Genomic DNA, 26,505 nt, shown 5'->3' on the forward strand with positions numbered 1-26,505 from the left:
CACTGGCTCCCCCTCATCAACTTTATTAATTACATCCTCAAAATTCCAGTAGATTTGTCAAGCATGATTTCCTTTTCATAAATCCATGCTGACTCTGTCCGATTCTGCCACTGTTTTCCACGTGATCAGCTATTAAATCTTTGAGAATGGACTCTAGATTTTCCCCCACTACTGACGTCAGGCTGACTGGTCTGTAATTCCCTGTTTTCTCTCTGCCTCCCTTTTTAAATAGTTGGGTTACATAAACTACCCTCCAATCTGTAGGAAATATTCCAGCGTCTATAGAATCTCGGAAGATGAGTACCAATGCATTCACTATTTCTAGGGCCACATCCTTGAGTACCCTGGGATGTAGATTATCAGGCCGTGGGGATTTATCAGCCTTCAATCCCATCAATTTCCCCAACACCATTTCCCTACTAATACTGATTTCTTTCAGTTCCTCCCTCTCACTAAACCCTGTGTTCCCCAACATTTCTGGTATGTTATTATTGTCCTCCTTTGTGAAGACAGAACCAAAGTATGTATTTAGGTGGTCAGCCATTTCTTTGTTCTCCATTATAAATTCCCCTGTTTCTGACTGTAAGGGACCTACATTTGTCTTCACCAACCTTTTTTCTCTTCACATATCGATAGAAACTTTTACAGTCAGTTTTTATGTTCCCTGCAAGCTTACTCTTGTACTCTATTTTCCCCTTCTTAATCAATCCCTTGGTCCTCCTTTGCTGAATTCTAAACTGCTCCCAATCCTCAGGTCTGTTGTTTTTTCTGGCCAATTTGCATGCCTCTTCCTTGGATCTAATACTATCTCTAATTTTTCTTGTGAGCCATGGTTTGACCACCTTTCCTGTTTTACTTTTGCGCCAGACAGGAATAAACAATTGTTGCAGTTCATCCATGCGCACTTTGAATATTTGCCATTGCCTATCCACTGTCATCCCTTTAAGTAACGTTTCCCAATCCATCATAGCCAACTCGTGCCTCATACCATCATAGTTTCCTTTATTAAGATTCAGGACCCAAGTCTCAGAATCAATTACGTCACTCTCCATCTCGATGAAGAATTCTATCATATTATGGTCACTCATCCCCAAGGGGCCAATTATTCCTTTCTCATTACACAATACCCAGTCACGATGGCCTATTCTCTCGTTGGTCCTCTATGTATTGGTCCAGAAAACCATCCCGTATACACTCCAGGAATCCCTCCTCTACGGTATTATTACTAATTTGATTTGCCCAATCTATATGCATATTAAAGTCACCCATAATTACAGATATTTCTTTATTACATGCGTCTCTAATTTCCTGTTTAATGCCATTCCCAATTTCGCCACTGCAGTTTGGGGGCCTATATACAACCTCCACTAAGGTTTCTTGCCCCTTAGTGTTTCTCAGCTCTACCCATACGGATTCCACATTGTCGGAGCTAATATCATTCCTCATTATTGCGTTAATTTCCTCTTTAACCAGCAAAGCAACTCCACCGCCTTTTCCTTTTTGTCTCTCCTCACGAAATACTGAATACCCCTGGATGTGCAGTTCCCATCCCTGGTCACCCTGCGGCCATGTCTCCGTAATCCCGACTATATCATACCTGTTTACATCTACTTGCGTGGTTACTTCATCGACTTTATTGCGAATACTCCTCGCGTTAAGGCACAAAGCCTTAAGGCTTGTCTTTTTAACATTATTTGTCCCGTTCCCACTAGTTTTCACTGAGGCCCTGTTTGATTCTTGGCCTTGATTTCTCTGACTATCACTTCTCATTCCCCTTTCTGTCTTTTGTTCTTGTCTTTGATTCCCCCTCCTCTGACTCCTTGCAAAGGTTCCCATTCGCTTGCCATTTTAGTTTAAACCGTCCCCAACCACTCTAGCAAATGTTCCCCCTAGGACATCAGTTCCGGTCCTGTCTAGGTGTAACCCGTCCAGTTGGTAGTGGTTCCACCTCCCCCAGAACCAGTCCCAATGCCCCAGGAATCTGAAACCCTCCCTTTCACACCATCTCTTCAGCCACGTATTCATCTGATATATCCTGCTATTTCTACTCTGACTAGCATGTGGCACTGGTAGTAATCCGGAGATCACTACCTTTTGAGGTCCTGCTTTTCAACTTACTACCTTGCTCCCTATATTCTGCTTTTATGACCTCATCCCTTTTTTTTGACCTATGTTGTTTGTACCAATGTGTACCATGACCACTGGCTGTTCACCATCCCCCTTCAGAATGACCTCTAGCCGCTCTGAGACATCCTTGACCCTAGCACCAGGGAGGCAACATACCATCCTGAAGTCTCGTTTGCGGCCACAGAAACGCCTATCTATTCCCCTTACAATTGAATCCCCTATAACTATTGCATTCTGACACTTTTAACTCCTCCCCTTTGCAGCAGAGCCAACCGCGGTGCAACGAATTTGGCTATTGCTGTTTTCTCCTGAGAGGCCATTCCCCTCAACAGTATCCAAAGTGGTATATCTGTTTTGTAGGGGAATAGCTACAGGAGATTCCTGCACTGTCTGCATGGACCTCCTGCTTTGCCTGGTGGTCACCCATTCCCTTCCTGCCTGTGGACTCTTAGCCTGTGGTGTGACCACCTCTTGATACATGCTATCCACGATACTCTTCGCCTCGTGGATGTTCCACAGTGTCCCCAGCTGCTGCTCTAGCTCCAAAACCCGAGCTTCCAGGAGCTGCACCTGGAGACAGTTCCAGCACACATGCTGGCCCCGGGCATTGGAAATGTTCTTGGCTTCCCAGTTAGAGCAGAAGGAGTACATCACGGCTTTGAGCTCTCCTGCCATGACTTACCCCATTAAATTAAATTAAACCTTTTGGAAGATACTTAATATCAATTACTCTCGGTCCCTTCTTCCCTGCTCCTTGTTGTTACAGAATATAGCCCCTAAAAATGACCCCCGGCCCCCTCTCGCGCTGCTCTTTGACGCCCGGCCCCCTCTCGCGCTGCTCTTTTACCCCCCGGCCCCCTCTCGCGCTGCTCTTTGACCCCCGGCCCCCTCTCGCGCTGCTCTTTGACCCCCGGCCCCCTCTCGCGCTGCTCTTTGACCCCCGGCCCCCTCTCGCGCTGCTCTTTGACCCCCGGCCCCCTCTCGCGCTGCTCTTTGACCCCCGGCCCCCTCTCGCGCTGCTCTTTGACCCCCGGCCCCCTCTCGCGCTGCTCTTTGACCCCCGGCCCCCTCTCGCGCTGCTCTTTGACCCCCGGCCCCCTCTCGCGCTGCTCTTTGACCCCCGGCCCCCTCTCGCGCTGCTCTTTGACCCCCGGCCCCCTCTCGCGCTGCTCTTTGACCCCCGGCCCCCTCTCGCGCTGCTCTTTGACCCCCGGCCCCCTCTCGCGCTGCTCTTTGACCCCCGGCCCCCTCTCGCGCTGCTCTTTGACCCCCGGCCCCCTCTCGCGCTGCTCTTTGACCCCCGGCCCCCTCTCGCGCTGCTCTTTGACCCCCGGCCCCCTCTCGCGCTGCTCTTTGACCCCCGGCCCCCTCTCGCGCTGCTCTTTGACCCCCGGCCCCCTCTCGCGCTGCTCTTTGACCCCCGGCCCCCTCTCGCGCTGCTCTTTGACCCCCGGCCCCCTCTCGCGCTGCTCTTTGACCCCCGGCCCCCTCTCGCGCTGCTCTTTGACCCCCGGCCCCCTCTCGCGCTGCTCTTTGACCCCCGGCCCCCTCTCGCGCTGCTCTTTGACCCCCGGCCCCCTCTCGCGCTGCTCTTTGACCCCCGGCCCCCTCTCGCGCTGCTCTTTGACCCCCGGCCCCCTCTCGCGCTGCTCTTTGACCCCCGGCCCCCTCTCGGTGCTGCTGACTGCCTGTCCCAGAGTCGCTCTCTCCTCCTTAAGTCTCTTGCCATTGAATTTTTTCATTTGGTCTTTAGGCCTTCCTCTTTTTCCTAGCAGTCACTTTTCCATCACTCATCTCACTATATTTCCCCCCCTCTCTCTCTACAATGTATGACCATCCAATTTCAACCTGTTTTTGGCTACTTTCTTTGATGCTTCCACAATGTTCACTGATCACCTGATGTACTGATTCCTGAGTTTGTCGTTTCTCATTACTCCTCACGTCCATCTCAGCATCCTCATCTCATTAGTATCCAATTGTTGTTCCTCTCCTCTTGATGTTATCTAAGTTTCTGCATTACATAATAAGGCTGGCCTTACAACTGTCTTGTAGTTTCTTCTAATTATTCTTAACAGATCTAATCCAATTTCCATTCCCATACTTCCATCTTTTGCCACTGCTGACCCCAGATACTTGAAACTACTTACTTTCTCAAGGCCTTCACTCAATCTTTACACCTTCACTCTGATCCTTTTCCCTAGCCATATATTGGGTCTTTGTTCGACTGATCTTCATACCCTTGTCTTCCAGTTCTTCAGATACTAGATCATGTTCCCATCATCCCCACTAAATAGTTCACTGTGATCTGCAAATGTCATTGATCATGGCACTTTCTGGCACACTTGCTCAGTTGGAACATCCATGACAATCCGGAAGAGGAAGGGGCTCCGTGCCGATCCTTGGTGCAATCCAGTGGGCTCTGTGTCGATCCTTGGTGCAATCCAGTGGGCTCCGTGTCGATCCTTGGTGCAATCCAGTGGGCTCCGTGCCGATCCTTGGTGCAATCCAGTGGGCTCCGTGTCGATCCTTGGTGCAATCCAGTGGGCTCCGTGTCGATCCTTGGTGCAATCCAGTGGGCTCCGTGCCGATCCTTGGTGCAATCCAGTGGGCTCCGTGCCGATCCTTGGTGCAATCCAGTGGGCTCCGTGCCGATCCTTGGTGCAATCCAGTGGGCTCCGTGCCGATCCTTGGTGCAATCCAGTGGGCTCCGTGCCGATCCTTGGTGCAATCCAGTGGGCTCCGTGCCGATCCTTGGTGCAATCCAGTGGGCTCCGTGCCGATCCTTGGTGCAATCCAGTGGGCTCCGTGCCGATCCTTGGTGCAATCCAGTGGGCTCCGTGCCGATCCTTGGTGCAACCCAGTGGGCTCCGTGCCGATCCTTGGTGCAACCCAGTGGGCTCCGTGCCGATCCTTGGTGCAACCCAGTGGGCTCCGTGCCGATCCTTGGTGCAACCCAGTGGGCTCCGTGCCGATCCTTGGTGCAACCCAGTGGGCTCCGTGCCGATCCTTGGTGCAACCCAGTGGGCTCCGTGCCGATCCTTGGTGCAACCCAGTGGGCTCCGTGCCGATCCTTGGTGCAACCCAGTGGGCTCCGTGCCGATCCTTGGTGCAACCCAGTGGGCTCCGTGCCGATCCTTGGTGCAACCCAGTGGGCTCCGTGCCGATCCTTGGTGCAACCCAGTGGGCTCCGTGCCGATCCTTGGTGCAACCCAGTGGGCTCCGTGCCGATCCTTGGTGCAACCCAGTGGGCTCCGTGCCGATCCTTGGTGCAACCCAGTGGGCTCCGTGCCGATCCTTGGTGCAATCCAACTTTGACACTGAAACTGTCACTCTCCCCTACACTGCTTCTTACTCTTGTCTGACGTTCGTTGGTACATGTCTTGTAATAATCATACATATTTCTTGGGAATGCCTCAAATTCTAGCACACCTCCAGATTTCCTTCCTGGACACCAGGTCATAAGTTTTCTCTTGTTCAATGAATACGTTCTTCATGTTGCATTGGCTATCTTTTCACCTCTCCTTTGTACTTTCTTCTTTATCCTTCCTGGTCCAATGGATAGTAATCCTTCCCCATTCCTCACAGGGTTCGGGCAGAAACCCTGTATGTCGCTTGCAAGATGTGCCCTAGCATGGGTGTCATTTCCATTCATTGTAGCCATCATTTGGAATTACGGGTAGTTTTACGGCCAGATGCCCATCCTGACGCTCGCCTTCCCCATTAATCGAACTGGCACTGATGCATGCTGGCTTGTCTGCATCCAGTGGCTGGGTTTTTTCCTGAATGTTAATTGAAGATTCTATATCTGAATTTCTATGCTTTGTAAAGCAGTTTCCCATTGATCTACCACTCAATTTAATCTTGAAAATGAACAGTTCAGTCTTGCATCTGTGGGTATTATTGGTTGTTTTTCGATCTCTTGACTGAAAAACAACCAATACCCATAGGTTACACCAGCTCCATCCTTGATTGTACCTGCATTTCCCACATCTTTTGTTAATTTTTCTTGAGCGTATCCAGAAGATTTTTGTCTCTCTTTGCTATCCAGGCTTCCATATATTTTTCCATGGTCAGGGATATTTCTCTCACGATCACTTCCTTTGCATTCCTTTTTGTACTGTTCTTTATCCTCTTTGAACTCTGACCGTTTCCAATTCTTTAACAGTTCTTTCTTTTCTTTTCACTGCACATTGTGTTTTCATCTCATCAAGCTTCTTTTCTAGCCTTTGTCCTCCTGATGATCTTTCATGCATTTCTTTACCAGTTTTCCTCAGCAAGTCTGCCACTGAGTTCCATCAGTTTCCATAAGACCATAAGAAGTAGGAGCAGAAATTAGGCCATTTGGCCCATCGAGTCTGCTCCACCATTCGATCATGGCTGATAAGTTTCTCAGCCCCATTCTCCCGCCTTCTCCCCATAACCTTTGATCCCCTTACCAATCAAGAACCTATCTATCTTGGTCTTAAATACACTCAATGACCTGGCCTCCACAGCCTTCTGTGGCATTGAATTCCATTGATTCGCCATTCTCTGGCTAAAGAAGTTTCTCCTCATCTCTGTTCTCAAAGGTCTTCCCTTTACTCTGAGGCTGTGCCCTCAGGTCCTAGTCTCCCCTAATAACGGAAACATCTTCCCCACGTCCACTCTATCCAGGCCTTTCAGTATTCTGTAAATTTCAATCAGATCCCCCCCCCCTCATCCTTCTAAACTCCATTGAGTATAGACCCAGAGTCCTCAAACATTCCTCATATGTTAAGCCTTTCATTCCTGGGATCGTTCTTGTGAACCTCCTCTGGACCCTCTCCAGGGCCAGAACATTCTTCCTGAAATACGAGGCCCAAAATTGCTCACAATATTCTAAATGTGGTCTGATCAGAGCCTTATTAAACCTCAGCAGCACATCCCTGCTTTTATATTTTAGTCCTCTCGAAGTAATTGCTTATGGTGTCTACCCTAAATTCTATTTCTCTTAGCTGTCCCTACATCTGCTCTCTGAATTCCTCCTTCACCTGCAGGTCTTTGAGCTTTCACTACCTCATGTTCTGTCTACCTTCTCTCATTTTTAATTTCTTTGCAATCGGCTCTGCAATCAGCACCCTGTGTTAGGTGGTCTGTACCTCGCTGGAGGAGATTTTGCAGTCTTTGCTTCCTTTGCATGTTCTCTTCCAACCACTTTGTAGTCCAGCTGTGTTTCTCTATTACCACTGTAGTAGGTTAAGGTGATTTATGTGTTTTTGGTATCGGGTATTTAGCGTTGCCAGTTCTTTCTCCTCTGGTCACGTGATGCATAACTATGACTATGTTCCACTTTTGTTTTTGATTTCAAGCTTTACTTTGATTATGTCCATTGCAGGCACCTTATCCTTTGTTTCTTCACATTGTACTACTCCAACACCATTTCTTCCTCCCACCCAGTCCATTCTATTGACCGCCCCACCCCCCCTCCGCGCCCCCAAGCCATTTCTCTTGTTTTGCTAACCTTCCACTTTGTTCCTGGCGACACATTTGTATTCCTTTTCTCACCATCAGGTCTTCCCTAACAGGCTACCAACATTTAGACTTGCTATTTTGAGTTTGGTCATCTTTTCACCTTTCCTTTAGCCATCCTCTCTTACTGGATGGTGACCCTTGCCTATTCCTCACAGGATTCAGGCAGGAACCCTATGTGTCGCTTGCAGGGTACGCCCTAGCATGGTTGCCAACACCATTCATATCAGCCAACATTTGAATTTGGCAAGTGGTTTTACAGCCGGATGCCCTTCCTATTGTTAACCTTCCTTGATTGTCAGGGTTGAGGATCGACTCTGATAAACACCAGCAGCTGAGTTTTTTGCTCCATGAACATTAATTGAAGATTCTATATCTGAATTCCTAGATTTCTATTAGCAATTTTCCAATGATCTACCACTCAATTTAAGTTTGTAACAAGAGTTCAATTTTGGCATCAGTGGATATTGGTTTGTCTTTCAGTCTCTTGCTGTGTGTGACTTGCTGTCGTCTTATTCTTTCTCATTCATGTGTGTCCTCATCGGGATGGTAGTATTTGCAGATAGTTTTGGGTATCTCTGTTGCTTTGTGTATCTTTACTTGCATTTTTATAGTGCCTTTCGCAACCGTGGGATAACCTAAAACAAAATATTTACGAAGTGTCATCACTTGTAATGTAGGAAAGCATCGTAGCCAATTTACTTAAAGCAAGCTTCCATGCACAGCCATGAGATAATGATCAGATAATCTGTTTTAAGTGGGTGGAGGAATAAATGTCGTCCAGGACAAAGGGAGAACTCCCGTTCTCTTCAAAACAGTGCCATGGAATCTTCTATGTCCACCTGACGGTGGGAAAGGTGCCTTGGTTTAACATCTCACTCAAAAGACAACACCAAAATGTCGGTCTGGATTAGGTACTCAAGACTCTGACTTGGCTTGAACCCACAACCTTCTGACTCAGGTGAGCTTGCTACTACTGAGCCATGTTTAGCACTATGAATAATTCATTTGTGTTGAAACTTCAATACTCTGAAATAGCAAATAGAAAGAGATAATAAAATAAAACAGGCTGTTCCAGTTCACCAGGCTTTACCAACTATAGTTCTTCAACTGGATTTATCAACTCTTAATCTCATTGCCTTGTCTTTTCCCACTATCCTTTTTATATGGTTCCTTTTCAAATACTTACTCAATTCCACTTTATGGTTTGTTTTAAAAGCACTTGTGATAAAAGATTCTATGTCTCCATAACCTGTATAAAGAAATACTTCCGATTTTTCCCCCGTTGTTGCTGTTGTTGTGGTAACTAATGGTAACAACTTGCATTTATGGAGTGCCTTTACCATAAATATTGAGGTACAATTCGCAAGTATATATGAGAACAGTGGCCGAGCTATGTGGGAAGAAATTATGATGGATAACTGCAGACTTGCTTGACCCTGGGGATGAGGGGGAATACACAATTGGTCAGTGTCATAAGAACTGGTGAGGATATAAGACTGGAGGAAGTTATAGAGATAATGTAGCGGCAAGACAGTTGTGGAATTTGAAGACATGGACAAAGAGTTTAAATTTAGTGTTGATGTAAAAACTCATATGAGGGAGCTGCTCACAATACATCCTCAAATGGAGAAACAATGTTTTACTACCAGTGCAACCTGTTGTTTGAACATGGGTGTTATCTGATGGCTTCAGATCCTCATTTCTGGTGTAGAAGCAAAGGCCTTCAACTCTACAGATGTGTGCAGATAGTTTAGTGGGCAATTCGCTTCAGAAGGTCTGAGTACCAGACCATCAGGATGTTTAATATTCAGCAGCAAATTATTTTATTTCTTTTTGATAATACTGCCAATTTCTATGGCCTAGTTCGAATTAAAGCAAATTGTAATGTGCCTCATGTTCTGCAAGCCGTTTCATAGCGCAGGAAAGCTAAAACGTTTTGAGTTCGTGCATTGGGGAGAAACATATATTCACAGCTGAACAGTTAGTTTCTTCCTTGTGGGAAAATTATGCCCAACTGAAAGCCTTTGGCAACATTGTTTAATTTGCTGTTACTGTGCCAGTAACGGTCTTGTATCAATTGACATTGAGCTTTATAGATTGATTTAAGTCACCTACTAAAATCCTGGGGAGCAGGGAAGAAAAAAACAATGTTTTTAATTTTTCCCTCTGCTATCCTGATTGTGTTTGAGCAGGTGATCTGTTCCCAGGACTTCAACTGTGGTGATTTTTGACAGGTTGTTAGGTGTTATCTGAGACCAGTTCAGTCTTATTTTGCATTTCTGTCCAGTGGGGAAGCTCCATACATAGAATCATCGAATAGCAACAGCACAGGAGGATGACATTTGGTCCGCCATGTCTGTTCTGGCTCTCTCCAGAACAACTTGGCTAGTTCCACTCGCTTACCTTTTCCCCATAGCCCTGTAAATTTTCTTTTCGGGTCCCTTATCCAATTGCCTTTTGCAAGTGAAGATTGAATCTGCTTCCATCACACACTTGGGCAGTGCGTTCTAGATCCTAACAACTACTCATGTAAAAAAAAAAGTTTTTCCATCACTGGTTCTTTTGCCAATCACTTTACATTAGTGCCCTCTGATTCTTGACCCTTCTGCCAATGAGAACAGTTTCTTTCTGTTTACTCTGTCTAGAACCCTCAGGATTTTGAACGCCTCTATTAAATCTCCTCTCCACCTTCTCTTCTAATGAGACCAACCATGGTTACTCCAATCCATCCACATAACTGAAGTCCCTAAACCTTTGAACCATTCTCATAAATCTTTTCTGCACCCTTTCTAAAACCTTCACATCCTTTCTAAAGTGTGGTGAAATTGGTGGCCAAATCAGTGTTTATCATAATCTCCTTTCTTTTGTACTCCACATCTCTTTTATAAAGCCCAGGATCCCATATGCTTTTTTAAAGAAAATCACTTTCTCAACCTGACCTACCTTCAATGGTTTGTGCACATATAACCCCAGATATCTCTGTTCCAAAAACAGTGATCCTGGTAGCCAAGCCTTGGGGAATCCCAGTGTATGCCTCCCTCCTGTCTGAAAAATAACCTTTCCTACCACTCTGTTTTAGCATCACTCAGTCAACTTTCTATCTGTGTTGCTTTTTTTTTTACAAGAGCACAAGAATTAGAAGCAGGAATAGGCCATTTGGCCCCATGAGCTGCTCTACCATTTGATAAGATGGAGGCTGATCTAATTGTGGCCTTAACTCCACTTTCCTGTCTGACCCATATAACCCTTGACTACCTGGTTGTTCAAAAATCTATCTAACTTGGCCTTGAACATATTCAATGACCCAGCCTCCACTGCTCTCAGGAGAAGAGAATTCAATTTTATTCTGTGGCTTTCAACTTTGCTAGCCAGCCTATTATGTAGCGCTTTGTCAAATGCCTTTTGGAAGTCCATGTACAGCATGCCAACTGCATTACCCATATCAGTGCTCTGTTACTTCATTAAAAACTCATTTCATGTTAAACATGATTTGCCTTAATTAGTCCATGCTTGTCCATGTGATTATTAATTTTGTCCCAGATTATCATTTCTAAAAGCTTCCCCTCCATGAGTTAAGATAACTGGTCTGTAGTTGCTGGGTTTACCCTTGCACTCTTTTTTTGAATAAGTATGTAATCTTAGCAATTCTGCACTCTCTTACACCACCCCTGTGTCTAGGAAGATTTGGAAAATTATGGTCAGTGCCTTCACAATTTCCATTCTTAACTTCCCTTGGACACATCACATCGGGTCCTTCCAAATTCCCTGCAAACTGCTACAAAGCCTCAAAAAAGGAATGAAACTGGATGGACCACCCGGCATCGACCAAAGCACCAGAAATGACAACAGCAAACTCAGCCCTGTTGACCCTTCTTACTAACATCTGGGGGCAAGTGCCAAAATTGGGACAACTGTCACACAGACTAGTCAAGCAACAGATTGACATAGTCATCCTCACGGAATCATATCTTACAGATAATGTCCCAGGTATCACCATCACCAGCCGAGGTGGCGGCATGTGGTGTACAGTCGGAAGGGAGATGCCTTGGGAGTCCTCAACATTGACTCTGGATCCCATGAAGTCTCATGGCATCAGGTCAAAATGGGCAAGGAAACCTTCTGCTGATTATCACGTATTACCCTCCATCAAATGATGAATCAGTGCTCCCCCATGTTGAACACCACTTGGAGGAAGCAATGAGGGTGGCAAGGACGCAGAATGTACTCTGGGTGGGGGATTTCAATGCCCAACACCAAGAGTGGCTCGGTAGCACCACTACTGAACAAGCTGGCTGAATCCTAAATGACACTGCTGCTAGACTGGGTCTGCAGCAGGTGGTGTGGGAACCAACAAGAGGGAAAAACATACTTGACCTCATCCTCACCAACCTACCTGCTGCAGATGCATCTGTCCATAACAGTATTGATAGGAGTGACCACCGCATGGTCGTTGTGGAGGCAAAGCCCCGCCTTCACCTTGAGGATACCCTCCATCGTGTTGTGTGGCACTACCACTGTGCTAAATGGGATAGTTTTCAAACAGATCTAGCAACTCGAGACCGGGCATCCATGAGGCGCAGTGGGCCATCAGCAGCAGCAGAATTGTACTCGAACACAATCTGTAACCTCATGGCCCTGCATGTCCCCCATTCTACCATTACCATCAAGCCAGGGGATCAATTCTGGTTCAATGAAGAGTACAGGATGGCATGCCAGGAGCGGCACCAGGCATACCTATAAAATGAGGTGTCAACCTGGTGAAGCTATTACACAGGGCTACTTGCGTGCCAAACAGCAAGCGATAGTCAGGGCTAAGCAACCCCACAGCCAATGGATCAGATCTAAGCTCTGCAGTCCTGCCACATCCAGTCGTGAACGGTGGTGGACAATTAAACAACTCACTGGAGGAGGAGGCTTCACAAATATTCCCATCCTCAATGATGGAGGAACCCAGCCCAAGATGAGGCTGAAGCATTTGCTACAATCTTCAGCTGGAAGTGCCGACTGGATGATCCATCTTGGCTTCCTGCGGAGGTCCCCAGCATCACAGATGCCAGTCTTCAGCCAATTTGATTCAATTCCCCGTGATGTCAAGAAATTGCTGAAGGCACTGGATACTGCAAAGGCTATGGCCCTGACAGTATTCCAGCAATAGTACTGAAGACTTGTACTCCAGAACTTGCCGTGCCCCTAGCCAAGCTGTTCTAGTACTGCTGCAACACTGGCATCTACCTGGCTATGTGAAAAATTGCCCGGGTATGTCCTGTACACTAAAAGCAGGACAAATCTAACCTGACCAATTATCAGTAATGGAAGGGATCATCAAAAGTGCTATCAAGTGGCACTTGATTAGCAATAACCTTGCTGATGCGCAGTTTGGGTTCCGCCAGGGCCACTCAGCTCCTAACCCATTACAGCCTTGGTTCAAACATGGACAAAAGAGCTGAACTCCAGAGGTGAGTTGAGAGTGACTGCCCTTGACATCAAGACCACATTTGACAGCGTGGCATCAAGGAGCCCTAGCAAAACTGGAGTCAGTGGGAATCGGGGAAAACTATCCACTGGTCGGAGTCATACCTAGCACAAAGGAAGATGGTTGTGGTTGTTGGAGGTCAGTCATTTCAGCTCCAGGACAACACTGCAGGAGTTCCTCAGGGTAGTGTCCTCGGCCCAACCATCTTCAATTGCTTCATCAATGAGCTTTCTTTGTCATAAGGTCAGAAGTGGGGATGTTTGCTGATTGCATGATGTTCAGCACCTTTTGCGACTCCTCAAATACTGAAGCAATCCATATCCAAATGCAGCAAGACCTGGACAATATCCAGGCTTGGGCTGATGTGTGGCGCAAATGTTACTTGCCACTTAAGTGTCAGGCAATGACCAACGCCAACAAGAGAGAATCCACCATCACCCCTTGATGTTCAATGGAGTTACCGTCACTGAATCCCCCCCACTATCAACACCCTGAGGGTTACCATTGACCAGAAACCGAACTGGACTAGCCATATAAATACTGTGGCAACAAGAGCAGGTCAGAGGCTAGAAATTGTGCGATGAGTAACCCACCTCCTGACTCCCCGAAGTCTGTCTACTATCTATAAGGCATAAGTCAGAAGTGTGATGGAATATTCCCCACTTGCCTGGATGAGTGCAGCTCCCACAACACTCAAGAAGCTTGACACCGTCTAGGACCAAGCAGACCGCTTGATTGGTACCATATCCATAAACATTCACTCCCTCCTCCGCCGATGCACAATAGCAGCAGTGTGTACCATTTACAAGATGCACTGCAGGAATTCACCCAAGGCTTCTCCAACAGCACCTTCCAGCCCACGACCACTACCATCAAAGGACAAGGGCAGCAGATAGATAGGACCACCACCTGGAAGTTCTGCTCCAAGTCACTCACTCACCATCCTGATTTGGAAATATATCGCCGTTCCTTCATTGTCGCTGAGTCAAAATCCTGAAACTCCCTTTCTAACAGCCCTGTGGGTGTACCTACACCTCATGGACTGCAGTGGTTCAAGAAGGCAGCTCATCACCACCTTCTCAAGGGCAACTAGGGATGGGCAATAAATGCTGGCCCAGCCAGTGAAGCCCACATCCCATGAACGAATATTAAAAAAATTGAGCAAGGGCTGGCTGCTGATGCCTAGGGTCACTGCCTTCAAGAGAACCTCTTCACTCAAATGCCACCCTATATCTGATTTTTATAAATAGCCAGCCCCACAGACATAGACTTTACAACACAAACAGGCCATTTTATTTAGTCCCAACTAGTCTGCGCCAGCATTTACCCTCCACCCTAGAAAATAGTTACGACAACATTTACTTACCCTGTTCCATCATCCACTTATAACCACTAACCCTGGGAATCTCAACACTGTGTAAATAAGTTTCTCTTGTTCTCTGCTCTAAATCTCTTGTGTTGAATCTTGTACCTGTGTCCTCTCACTCTTGACCCTATAGCTGCATTGAAACTGTCAGTTTCTCTCTATCATCTCCTTCACTTGATAATTTTAAATGGTTCTATCAGAACTTCAAGTAATCAACATGTTCTGATGGGGAAAAAAAATCCAATTTTCCAAATCTTTTCATCATACCAAGCAGCACTTAGTGAATCTTTGTTATACCTTCACTAAAGCTTCAATACCCTCCTATACTGAGGTATTCCGCACAGTGCTTAATTGAAATCTCATTACAAAATTTTAACAGCTCATCATTACCATTTTGAATATTACCTTTAAATTCACCTGAACCAATAAAGTAAATTAAATTACTGAGAATAATACCTGGATGTCCTTTCTACACATTAGTAATTGAAACGGTATTGTATGTTCCATCTGTTAGTTATTACTATAAATTGGTTGAAACTGGATAATGACTTTGACTTGCTTTTTGATTTGCATGCCGTTGAAATTTAAAATTGATATTGCTTGATTAAGTGAGTGAACCAATAGATGCATCTTAAATGTTCTGGGTTTTCTTTAATTAAAGAATCCTGTTTGCATTAGAATAGAATGTGTTCATGGGGCTCTTATTGACGAGCAGATGGGCAGATTGACCTGCAGATTCCCTGTGGGTATACTATAGCTCTCAATAAAACTTCCTTGAAGGATTTGCTGACATTTTCCCAGATTTCAGTTGCCCCTGACAACCTTTAGGCATTGCCATGCAAAACATTGATTAAATGCAATCTATTATCAAGATTACTGGATGGCTCAAGTGAATTTATCCATTGAATAGCTGAGCCACACAGATAAAGAAGTACTGAGTTATCTAATCTCAGCTGAGGTGTTTGTAGGGACATCACAAATGCTGTCAATGTCCCTAGTTTAGTGTGGGGAAGATCACCTAGGTTTCCTGGTGCTTGTCTGTCTAGCAATTTCTACTGGCTATGTATGTTTGCACATCAGGTGAGGACATAATCAAGCTTGTCTGTGATACCCCTGTAGCTGAATAGCTTGCTGACACTGCCAAAGCTCACAGCTGAATAATGGCCACTCTGGTGAAGCACTGGATGCCTGTGGAACAGCATCCTGGCAAGAAAGCCATCATCTTCAGTGGGTGGAAGAGCATTATCAAGGTGGAAAAATTACTCTATTATCTCCTTCTATTGTTTTAAACCCCATTTTAATTTCTCCTTGTCCCAGCAGCTTTTCTTTAGATAGCCTCTACTTATGAGGCTGTTTTAAATGCGTTGTAAATACCGTAACTCATTATTGTATGATTCACAAAGGACAGATGATGTTTCAGTTGATTGATTGGTATTGACAGGCTAGTCAGTACAGGGAATTGAGTTACCACAGAAATAGTGTGTCTTATAATTATATAAATTTAAAAAGTTACTATTTGTTCTCCCCTGGCATTGCATATGGGGAAGCCAGACTGCGTAGACATCATATGAAATGGGGTTAGAAGACGGAGATTAATTGGACTGAGTTATGGAGATGTAATTTTAGCATTTTAAATACATATTTCCTTATTCTGTATATGAAACACAATATGTTGATTTCATATTATTTATACTGACAAACGTATGGTAATTTGGGAAGCAATTAAATAAAATTGATTGGATCATATGAGTTTTTATGTATGCAGCACAGGCTGAGGACGCACAAGGTTATTACACAAAATAATACCTTTTAGGATTGGGTAATATATTAGCACAGATTAAAGATTGGTTAACAGATTAAAAACAGACTAGGAATAAATAGATTGTTTTCATATTGCCATGCTGAAGTGATTGAGGTATATTTATTATCTGTAATCAACTTGGATGAAGTGACTGAGTATAATGCATAAAAGATTACTGACAGTACACAAGTTTGGAAAAGTAAGCTGTGAGGAGGATGCTAAGAGGCTGCAAAAGGATTTTGACAGGCTGGGCAAGAACTTGGCAGATGGAATATAATGTGGAGCAATGTGAAGTTACCCATTTTATTAGGGAAAACAGAAAAACAGAATTTTTAAAATGATAGGAGCTGGGAAATGTTAGTATTCAGAAGGACTTGGGTGTCCTTGTATATGAACCCAAGAAAGTTAGGCACAGCAAGCAATTAGGAAAGCAAATGGTGTGTTAACCTTTATTGCAAAGAGATTGGAGTATCGAAGTAAATAAGCCTTACAGCAATTGTATAAAGCCTTGGTGAGACTACCGCAAGAGTTTTGATCTCCTTACCTAAGAAAGCAAGGAGCGATAGGCTTTCCTTAGATGAGAGCGCAATAAAGGCTCACTGCACTGCTTCTTCGGATAAGGGATTGTTCCATGAAGAGAAGTTGAGTAGACTAAGCCAATATTTCCTAGAATTTAGAAAGAGAGGTGATCTCATTGAAAAGTAATAAATTATTACATGGCCAGATAGGATAGATACTGTTAATATGGCAGTCATCTTGTTAAAACCAATTGGTAATTAAACAGATGATGGGCATTAATTATCCCATTGAACAGAATAAAACGGTACAGCTGGAACACTTTCTGTGGAAGCTACTAGGAAGTTAGTAGCACTGAGTTATTGTCTTGGAAATAAATCAGCTTGAACCAAGAGACCTGCCTGGATTAATTCTTCCACCATAACCTCTTATTGTGAGTAACAGATACTAGAAGATGTTTTCCCAGGTTGGGAAGTCTAGCACTAGCAGTCAGTCTCAGAATGAGGGGTCAGCCATTTAGACCTGAGATGAGAATCTTTCTCGCACAAATGATTGTGAACCTTTTGAATTCTGTACTTGAAGAGCTGTGGGTGCTCAAAATATATTCAATTCACTGATCGACATAATTTTGGATAATGGGGTTAACAGGTATGGATATAATGCGGGATGGTGTAACTGAGGTAGAAGATCATTTGTGATCTTATTGAATGGCATAGCTGCTTGAAGGATTGGATGGCCTATTCCTCCTGTTTGTTATGTTCTTATTTCTTGCATGAAACTGGCTGCAACAACAACTTATATAGTGCCTTTATCATAATAAAACATCCCAGTGCTGTTCCTAGAAACGTTATAGAACAAAATATGGTGCTGAACCACATTAAGAGATATTAGGTCAGATGACCAAATGTTTGGCCAAAGCGAGTAAATTTTAAGGACCCTCTTAAAGGAGGAAAGTGAGGCAGATTGATTTAGGAATGGAATTTCAGAGCTTGGAGCCTGGGCAACAGAAAGCAGTAACCAGTGGTGGAGCAGTTAAAATCAGGGATGCTCAAGAGGGCAGAATTAGCTTAGTGCCGGTATCTGAGGGTTGTCGGGGCGGAGGAGATTACAGAGGTAGGGAGAGGGATGGCCAGGGAGAGATTTGAGAACTCAGATGAGAATTTTAAAATCAAGACATTACACGACCGGGAGCCAATGTAGGTCAGCACAAGAGTGATGGGGAACGGAATAGTGCTAATTAAGACAGAGGCAGCAGAATTTTGGATAACTGCAAATTTATGGAGGGTAGAATATGGGAGACCAGCCAGGAGTGTGTTGGAATAGTCAAGTCTAGCGGTAACAAAGGCACAAATGAGATCCAGCAGCAGATGAGCTGAGATGGGTGAAGTCAGACGATGTTGTGGAGCTGGAAAAAGGTGGCCTTAATGATGGCACGAATGAGAGCAGAAGCTCATGTTGTGGCAGAGGCAGCTGATAGTCTGGATCTTAGTAACAAAGATGACCATGAACTCCTGGTGCGATGTTGCTGGTGAGAGTGGATGATGATGATTTCCAGGATAGAAAAGCACCCAGGGATTATCCAGAATAAGTGAGCAGTTTTAACAGAGATGAACAGGACCTAATAATGCAGGTCCAGCCTGATCTGGCAGAGGATGGCTAAACCTGTTATCCACCATATCCTTTCAAGTCTCTGTTCCTTGGACTTAAGGGGATGGAGATGAGGGCTGTACTGGAGAAGTGGCCAGAGTGAGAGAGAAAGTAATAGTTTAATTGGCAACTAGAACACCAAAGGTGGAGGAGAGCTGAGCAAATCAGTAATAGTAGAAATATTGTGGCAAATAGAGGGTGAAAGGATTTTGAAAGTGCAGTTCTAGGGGATAGTTTTTTCCCCCCCAGGTATGGATACAGGAGTTACGGTTAGGGTGTTGGAGGGGAATATGGGTGGATACAAAGAAGTGATCAGAGAGGACCTTATCCATGATTGATATGATGGGATTAATACTATCACTAGTCTGAGATTATAATTACTGCATAGTAAGTTTATACCTGCACCTAGTTAGAAAACAGTATGCTGACGAAGTTGTTGATTTTAAAAGGAAGATTTGTGTTATAATGTAACTGTGAACTAATGTTATTTGATGGGCCTTTCACCTTAATAAGCCCAATCGTGGCTCCACCTACAGTTTTTATACCTGGTACTACAGGTAAACATTGACACTTATGATGCATTTTCCTATTGAGACAATGTAACATTGGATTCTCCTCAGTATTATGGAGTGAAACACTTTGATTCACTCTGATTTAATGAGAGCACAAAACAAAGGCATTAATAGAAGCATAATCAGAAAGCTGTCACTCTTTCTCTTGCAAATCCTATCGTTTTAAAAATAACTTTGAATTTGACTTTAGCTAAGCTTTTAAAATTATCCCCAGATCACCTTCAGATAATTTTGAAAAACTTTTTAGCAGAAACTGCAAGAAGTTAAGGAAAACATACTCCTTGCTATTATTGACTGATGTTGTTACATCGTTTCAGACTGCACAATCTAAATTCAGCTTAGGGTTGTAGCTCTTGGCAGAGATATCAGCTCCAATCCTGGACTTTTGAGAGAGGCAGATACCTTCAAATAAAATGTTTTAATGAAGGCATTAAAAGACAATTGAATGAATGTTAGTGTGGATTAAAAATGTGACCTGAAAATAAACAGTGACAAGACCACATAATTGCCTTCCTTGATCTATGTGGTTTTAGGAATTTATAATGGGAATAATTGACACCAGAAGTGTGATAAAAGCTAAGTGGTGCAGCTAGGAACATATAGATGTGCAATTTTCATGCAATAATCAGTTAATATCAAATGCACTAGCATTTGAGAAACAGTAATGCTTAAATATGAAACATTTCCTAATTTCTATTACACAATGATTGATTATTTAAAGAATAATTTGTAAAAATGGATTCAACTAAAAATTATATATATTTGAAGGGAGTAAAGATTGGAGGTTGTCCCCACTTCTTGGGTTCACTTGCTTGATCCGACTGAGTCATTGAAACTTTCATTCATTAAGAAACAGGCTCAAATCACACGTAGCTTGAATTTACAGAATTGATTGAAAGATCCATTTTATATTAACATTTTACTTGATCTATGGAGAACAGGGATATATTCATTCTTGGGGATGCAGCAGCCAATGAGCTTATTTGCCCAAATATTTGCGAGGTTGGTATTCACCATGCTAAGTAAAAACAGAATTACTTGGAAAAACTCAGCAGGTCTGGCAGCATCGGCGGAGAAGAAAAAAGTCATGCTGAGGACTCGAAACGTCAACTTTTTTCTTCTCCGCCGATGCTGCCAGACCTGCTAATTTTTTCCAGGTAATTCTGTTTTTGTTTTGGATTTCCAGCATCCACAGTTTTTTGTTTTTATTCACCATGCTAGTTGCGTCAAATTTTTGTATGATAATTGCCCCCCTGGAGCACTAAGCTGAAGACACTATCTGAATGCAAGTTTTTGGTCAGTGCAAAAGGGGAGGGGCTTGTTGGACCTCTGACTTTGCCATGGAGGGGCAGTTGGGCTGTTCGGGGGTGTGTGGAAAACATACTTTAATGTGAAAGTATTTTTTTCTTGGAGCTGAGAACCTCTTCATTGACAATGATAACTACGATAGAGGCCCAGGAGCAGCAATACAAATCTGTGTTCGCCCCACATAAAATACCTGCTCCACTGCTGCTCTTGACCAGTAGATCAATGCCTAAAGCGCTGGCATAAAGAGGACAGATGCTTGTAAGCTTCTGGGTATTTCTGATTTAAGATCCTGACAATTCAGTAGACTATAATTGCATTCTTAAGTGTTTGTTTCCTCCATGGCTAACTCTGTCCATAGACATATTCAGCAAGCAAAGGAAGTGCTATTGATTGTACCTTCATGTGTCTATCAAGCATTGGGTATATTCTCCATGAAATTGCTGCTCATTGTTTTTGGTGTATTATCAATGGGTGCATGTTATCCTTTTATTTGAATAAAAGCAAAATACTGCAGATGCTGGAAATCTGAAATTAAAAACAGAAAATGCTGGAAAAACTCAGATCAGGCAGCATCTGTAGAGAGGTGAGATGACAGAGTTAACGTTTCAGGTTGATGACCCTTCATCTGAACTGAGGAAAGATAGGGATGTATGGGTTTATTTGCCTTTGTCACACATCTTTTTCCCTTTATGTAGAAACTAACTAATATAAGAGTTGGAATAAAAATTTCAGTTTGCACAGTTTCTGAATGTATGCATGCAGCTCCTTGCCCAGGGTTACTCTTCCATTTTCATAACCAGTTAAAGGCTTTGTGGGTCTTTGCTTGGGTAGCGAATCAATGATGTCAAGACAAAACTACTTGTGCTGATTCCATTTGCTCCCAAGAAACATGAAGGAATCTTTTTGTTTTTCTGAGTCCTTTCTAAGGCTGATCACATGAGATTTTGCAACTCACCTCAGAACTCTGTTGTATATTTCACTTTTTATTAAACTTATTGGGCAAGTTTTGTTGGGGGAAAACTTTGGTGATTTCCTCCTCCTTTCCTATTCCTCAAACCTGTCAAGAGGATAACTTGTCTAACTTTTTGAATTGAATACCTAAAAAGGCTGCAGGATCCTGGATCAGAGATCTAATTGCCCATTTATATCTTATGGCTGGAATGGGATACTTTCTTCAGTTACCCAGAGAACCCTGCCTTACCTTTTAGGTCTGGAAGTAGTGGACAAAGTTACTTGTTCCTTGATTATGCTTATATTTCTTTTGTGTCATCCAAAACTTTGCTCTTATCTTAACCAAATCCCATTCATATATTACCCCTGTGCTCGCTGACATATATTGACTCCCAGTCAAGCAGCATCTTGATTTAAAATTCTCATCCTTGATTTCAAATTCCTCCAGGGCCTTGTCCCTCCTTATCTCTGTAACCATCTTTGCCCCACAGCCTTCGGAGATATCTGTACTCCTCTAATTCTTAAAACCTATCATGTGATCTAATATCTCCTTGTGTGGCTCAGTGTCATATTTTATTTTATAATATTCCTGTGAAGTGCCTTGGGATGTTTTACTATGTTAAAGGTGCTGTAGAAACAAGTTGTGTACAGCTATACACCAGTGGACTTGTAAGACCACTTGCAGTGCTTCAATCTGTAATTGACCCATCGCGAGTCAATGCAAGGGACTTTTGTAATACACATTTTGAGTGACTTCAGAACCATTCAAGGTCACAATGTTTTGGATTTGATCTTTTAGTAGGCATTCTGGGTTATATTCTGTAAGGAGTTAAGGCAAGTAAACCTATTTGCTTCATTATTTTAATCAATTCATTAGCTTTGTGTAACTTATAATTATGTTCCAGTTACTTGCTGCCATCTGAGTTGAAAAGCTCTGGAAAATGACCCAGCTGAAACAGATCATGTATTTTCTTGAAATTAGCTCTTTTGAGAAGGCTTATTTTTCAGTTTTTTGAATACCAATCTTCAGAATGGCTCCTCTTAAGGTGGTAATCAGGCACTGTTCATCGATACCAGGTCGTCAGAAAGCTGTCCTGATGGTGTGGTCTCCTGAATCCCTGACTATCGCACTTTTACACAGATGGTTTAGTTTAGAATGGTATTTTCGGCCCCTAACTAGTTCTTAACTTTTTCCAGTACCAAACTCTTAGTATATTATGCTTCTGATTTTTTTATATCCTTTCTTTCAATCTGTTCTCTGGGTAAGTTGAGTAATGTTGGTGTTGATAAATTCTACTGATTAAAAACTCATTATCAATACTATTGTGCTGTGTTATTCTGTTGTGCATGTTCAACATGTTTTTCAGTATAAAATTGGAAAATAAAAGTCTTAAAAACAATAGAGGATTACGGTGATATTGCAAGAAGTTCTGTCAGCAAATTATGGGTTTGAATCATACTGGGGTTGACTTTCCAACATGCCTGGCTTGTGGAAGTGATGAATTGCATCAGGATGATGGTGAGACCAATCTACGCAGGTGCCGGAGTTGGCTGTGTGTTACAGGTCACCTTCATGAATTGTTGGTGGCTGCTTTTGTAAAAATAAGTTTTCTTAAAATTTGCCCTTTGCTGCGTAAAACTTTGAATGTATATTTATAACTTACATTATAAGAAATATTTTGGGTGTGGAAAATCCTTTTGAGAAAGATTAATTTCTGTTTTTTCAACTTCCATTTGAATCTAGAACAAGGGGCACAGTTTCAGGATAAGGGCCTGAGGAAAAATTTCTTCACTCAAGTAGTGAATCTCAGTAGTTCTGCTGAAGGGTCATGAGGACTCGAAACGTCAACTCTTTTCTTCTCAGCCGATGCTGCCAGACCTGCTGAGTTTTTCCAGGTAATTCTGTTTTTGTTTTGGATTTCCAGCATCCGCAGTTTTTTGTTTTTATCTCTAGTGAATCTTATCTCTTCCCCAAAGGGTTGTGGATGTGCCATCATTGAATATATTTAACGCTGTGTCATGAAGTGCTTATTTGAAATCGTGATTTTTTTTTAACCCACTGGCTGGAAACTTGGACTTGAACTTCTAAGAACTAGACTTTTTAATACAACAGGTTGAAAAGAATGATTGGAAATCAAAAATGGATGCCCCAATTTGCATCACTATGCATGTGGAATTCCACTTCATTGGAATGGAGATGTCAGATCTGCAAAAACCCTACCAGAGACATTGAACCCCTGAGGATTGTGAAAGATCCTATCTTTTGCGCCATTAACAAGGCATTAAGACAAGCACCTGAGATTCAACTGTCAGAGACAGGGAGTATTAAATTTAATCATAAAAGCAAAATACTGCAGATGCTGGAAATCTGAAACAAAAACAGAAAATGCTGGAAAAACTCCGGTCTGACAGTATCTGTGGAGAGAGAAGCAGAGTTAACATCTTGAGCCCATAAGACCCTTCCTCAGAGCTAATGAGAAGTAGAAATGTGACGAAATTTACACTATTTAAGGGGGGATGGAGCAGTGAAGCTGGAGGGGGGGGGAGAAGGGAGAGATTGACAAAGGTGTCATGAACAAAAAGATAAGGAGTGTTAATGGTTGTGGTAAGGGCTAAAAAAGGCATTTATAGTGGTATAAAGGTGAGAAAGCAGAATGTGATAATAGCAGAGCAAGGGTCAGCACTTTGAAAGAACAACATGGAACAAGTGACAGGTGGTCCTTTTGGGGATGGGGAGGGGGTGGTGGTGGGAAAAAAGGATAGAAAGTGGGATAAAAAGGGGGGGGGAATAAAGCATAAAACAATGAATAAATAAACAAAAATAAAATAAGCAGATCAAAATTTATTTTTATTTTTTTAAAAAAGGGGTGAGAATAGAGGAGAGAGTTCATGGTCTGAAGTTGTTGAAATCAATGTTAAGACCGGAAGGCTGTAAAGTGCCTCATCGGAAGATGAGGTGCTGTTCCTTCAGTTTGCGTTGGGCTTCATTGGAACATTGCAGCAGGTCAAGGACGGACATGTGGACATGAGCGCAGGATGATGTGTTGAAATCTAATCAATTGGGCTATCGGACAATGGCTAAGGTAACTGCAGACAGGAGCTAATCAAGATACCTTTTGGAATACATGAAAGCAGCCTTATTTGGAACCCCTCCTCTGACAGTGGAGAGAGCAAGTTGCATGACCTGCAAACCCCATTTGTGTGTTTAAAAACATTTTTTGCAGAAAGTTGAGGCTGAGATGCTGATGAACTGAGGACGAGCATCTGAAGGTGTTGAGCCAATCTTGCACTCGCTCTTTAGCTTTGAGCCCTGTTTGCTGATCAAGACCAACCAGAACAGAAACCTTTTAAAACAGAAATTCTGCTCAACTGGCTGTAACTTTAAATGAAAATAACACTGACCAGTGAAAGAGCGTCCTGACCAGCAGAGTCATCAAGCCACTGTATTCCTTTTACTTACGATCTCCAGTTTGATCAACCGATCCTTCCTCAGTCTATATTTGTGTGTACGTATGTGTGTAAAAGTTGGTGCATTTTATCATTTTACCCAGATCAGTGTAAGTATAATAAAATGATCCTCTTTCTTTGTTAAACTCAAGAAAACCTGTCTGGATCTTTTATAATCATAGCGCATAAACAGCTTAAACACTTTAGTATACTTGCCAATTCTGTAAATGTTAAATTGAAAGTGTTATGATTAAATGAGGAATGGGAAAAGAAGGAAGCCATTCGATCTCTCCTCATCTGGTTGTAACAGCTGAGATAGACAGATTTTTTGTGTCCCAGAGAATTGAGAGGTATGGGGAGCAGGCAGGTAGGTGGAGTTGAAGCCCAAGATCAGCCATGACCTGATTGAATGGTGGAGCAGGCTCAATGGGCTAAGTGGTCTTCTCCAGCTCCAATGTCATATGTTATGAAAGGAAAGGTTAAAATGCCCACATCATGATGTCATTGCTTGTTTAAAACTAGTTTGTAAACCATAAATTCTCATTAATCTTGTGCACAACACTAATACAAGAGCAAAACACTGCGGATGCTGGAAATCTGAAATAAAAACAGAAAATTCTAGAAATACTGCGATAAAAGGTTTTAGATCTACAACTGTTTCTTGCTTCACAGCTGCTGCCTGACGTGCTGAGTATTTCTAGCATTGTCTGCTTTTATATCATTGGTTTAAATTTTGTTTTGAAATATTTGTATTATGCAATGTGCAAATTGTTTCCTAGTGATCAAGCATATGTCATTTTTGTACAAATCACAATTCAGTCCTGTTTCTTGTAATTTGTAATTTCAGATGTTCACTGCTGTGGTACAATAGGTAAGAATTAAATGATTGCATTAGCATTTGAAATCAACGTTTTGGTTCATTTCTCTAGCCTCTGGTTAAATGGAACCTGCGTTTGGGACCCTGAAGATCCAGGCTGACTTATGCATTGCATAGCAGCTATTCCAAAAGGGATTACAGACATGAGCGGGGGAGGTGAGCAGCCTGACATATTGTCAGTCAGTTTCCTAGTAAAGGAAAGATGGAAAGTGGTGAGTATAGCTGATTTTTGCTATTTTGTGCATTTTATAAAATGTGGCAACTGAAGGATTCCTATTTTTGCTTAGGAATTTATACATATAATGCCATTGTATCATTTGTGTGTCTGCAATACATTTTGTCTGCAGTCAGTAACTTTTTTGAATTATAGTTCTTAATTTGATCTGTTTTTCTGCTTTGTATTGAAAACCTTTGTACATATCTTCTTGGTTAGAAAACAGTTTACCATGCCCAAATAAATGTCAGGTTAGCAAGCCCAAAAGCATTAGCTCTAATTTGTAAATTCAAATTAGTTTGTACTTCTAAGTTAGGATATCGTATGAATTCCATCAGTGGTTTAATTACCCATCTACGAGTTACGGATGTGGAATTTTGTGAAAAGACCTGTGAAGGGAGAAGATATGAAAAATAAATTTGCATTTAAACAAACAGTGAAACATCTTGGAGCATGCTTGAGAGTTTGTTTTCAGCTGCCATAACTGTTATGTCTGCCTACATGATTGGTAAAAGATTTTTGTAGCAATGCATTAAAATATACCTGTTGATTAAAGGGATATGTAAATTGGTTGATTGGCTTAATGCTTTTAGACACTTCTTTCCCATTGTTTTTAAGACAAGGATGTGAATCATACATGATTGCAGGATTGTATTAAAATCAGGCTTATGAGCAAAATGCTCATAATGCTTGAGCTCTTCAGTCAATCCTAGATG

The 26,505-nt window shown here is 42.9% G+C and overlaps 1 protein-coding gene across 1 annotated transcript in view; it reads left to right on the forward strand.

The window, feature by feature from the left end:
- Positions 1-26,505, forward strand: part of LOC121292488 (tau-tubulin kinase 2-like) — a 296,782-nt gene that overhangs the window by 12,085 nt on the left and 258,192 nt on the right. The window contains exon 2 of the mRNA XM_041214491.1: positions 25,628-25,787. Coding sequence (XP_041070425.1) covers positions 25,680-25,787 — 108 coding nt within the window. The 5' untranslated portion in view covers positions 25,628-25,679. The remainder of the gene's footprint in view (positions 1-25,627; positions 25,788-26,505) is intronic.

Source organism: Carcharodon carcharias, chromosome 20 (assembly GCF_017639515.1).
Source record: "Carcharodon carcharias isolate sCarCar2 chromosome 20, sCarCar2.pri, whole genome shotgun sequence".
NCBI lineage: Eukaryota > Metazoa > Chordata > Chondrichthyes > Lamniformes > Lamnidae > Carcharodon > Carcharodon carcharias.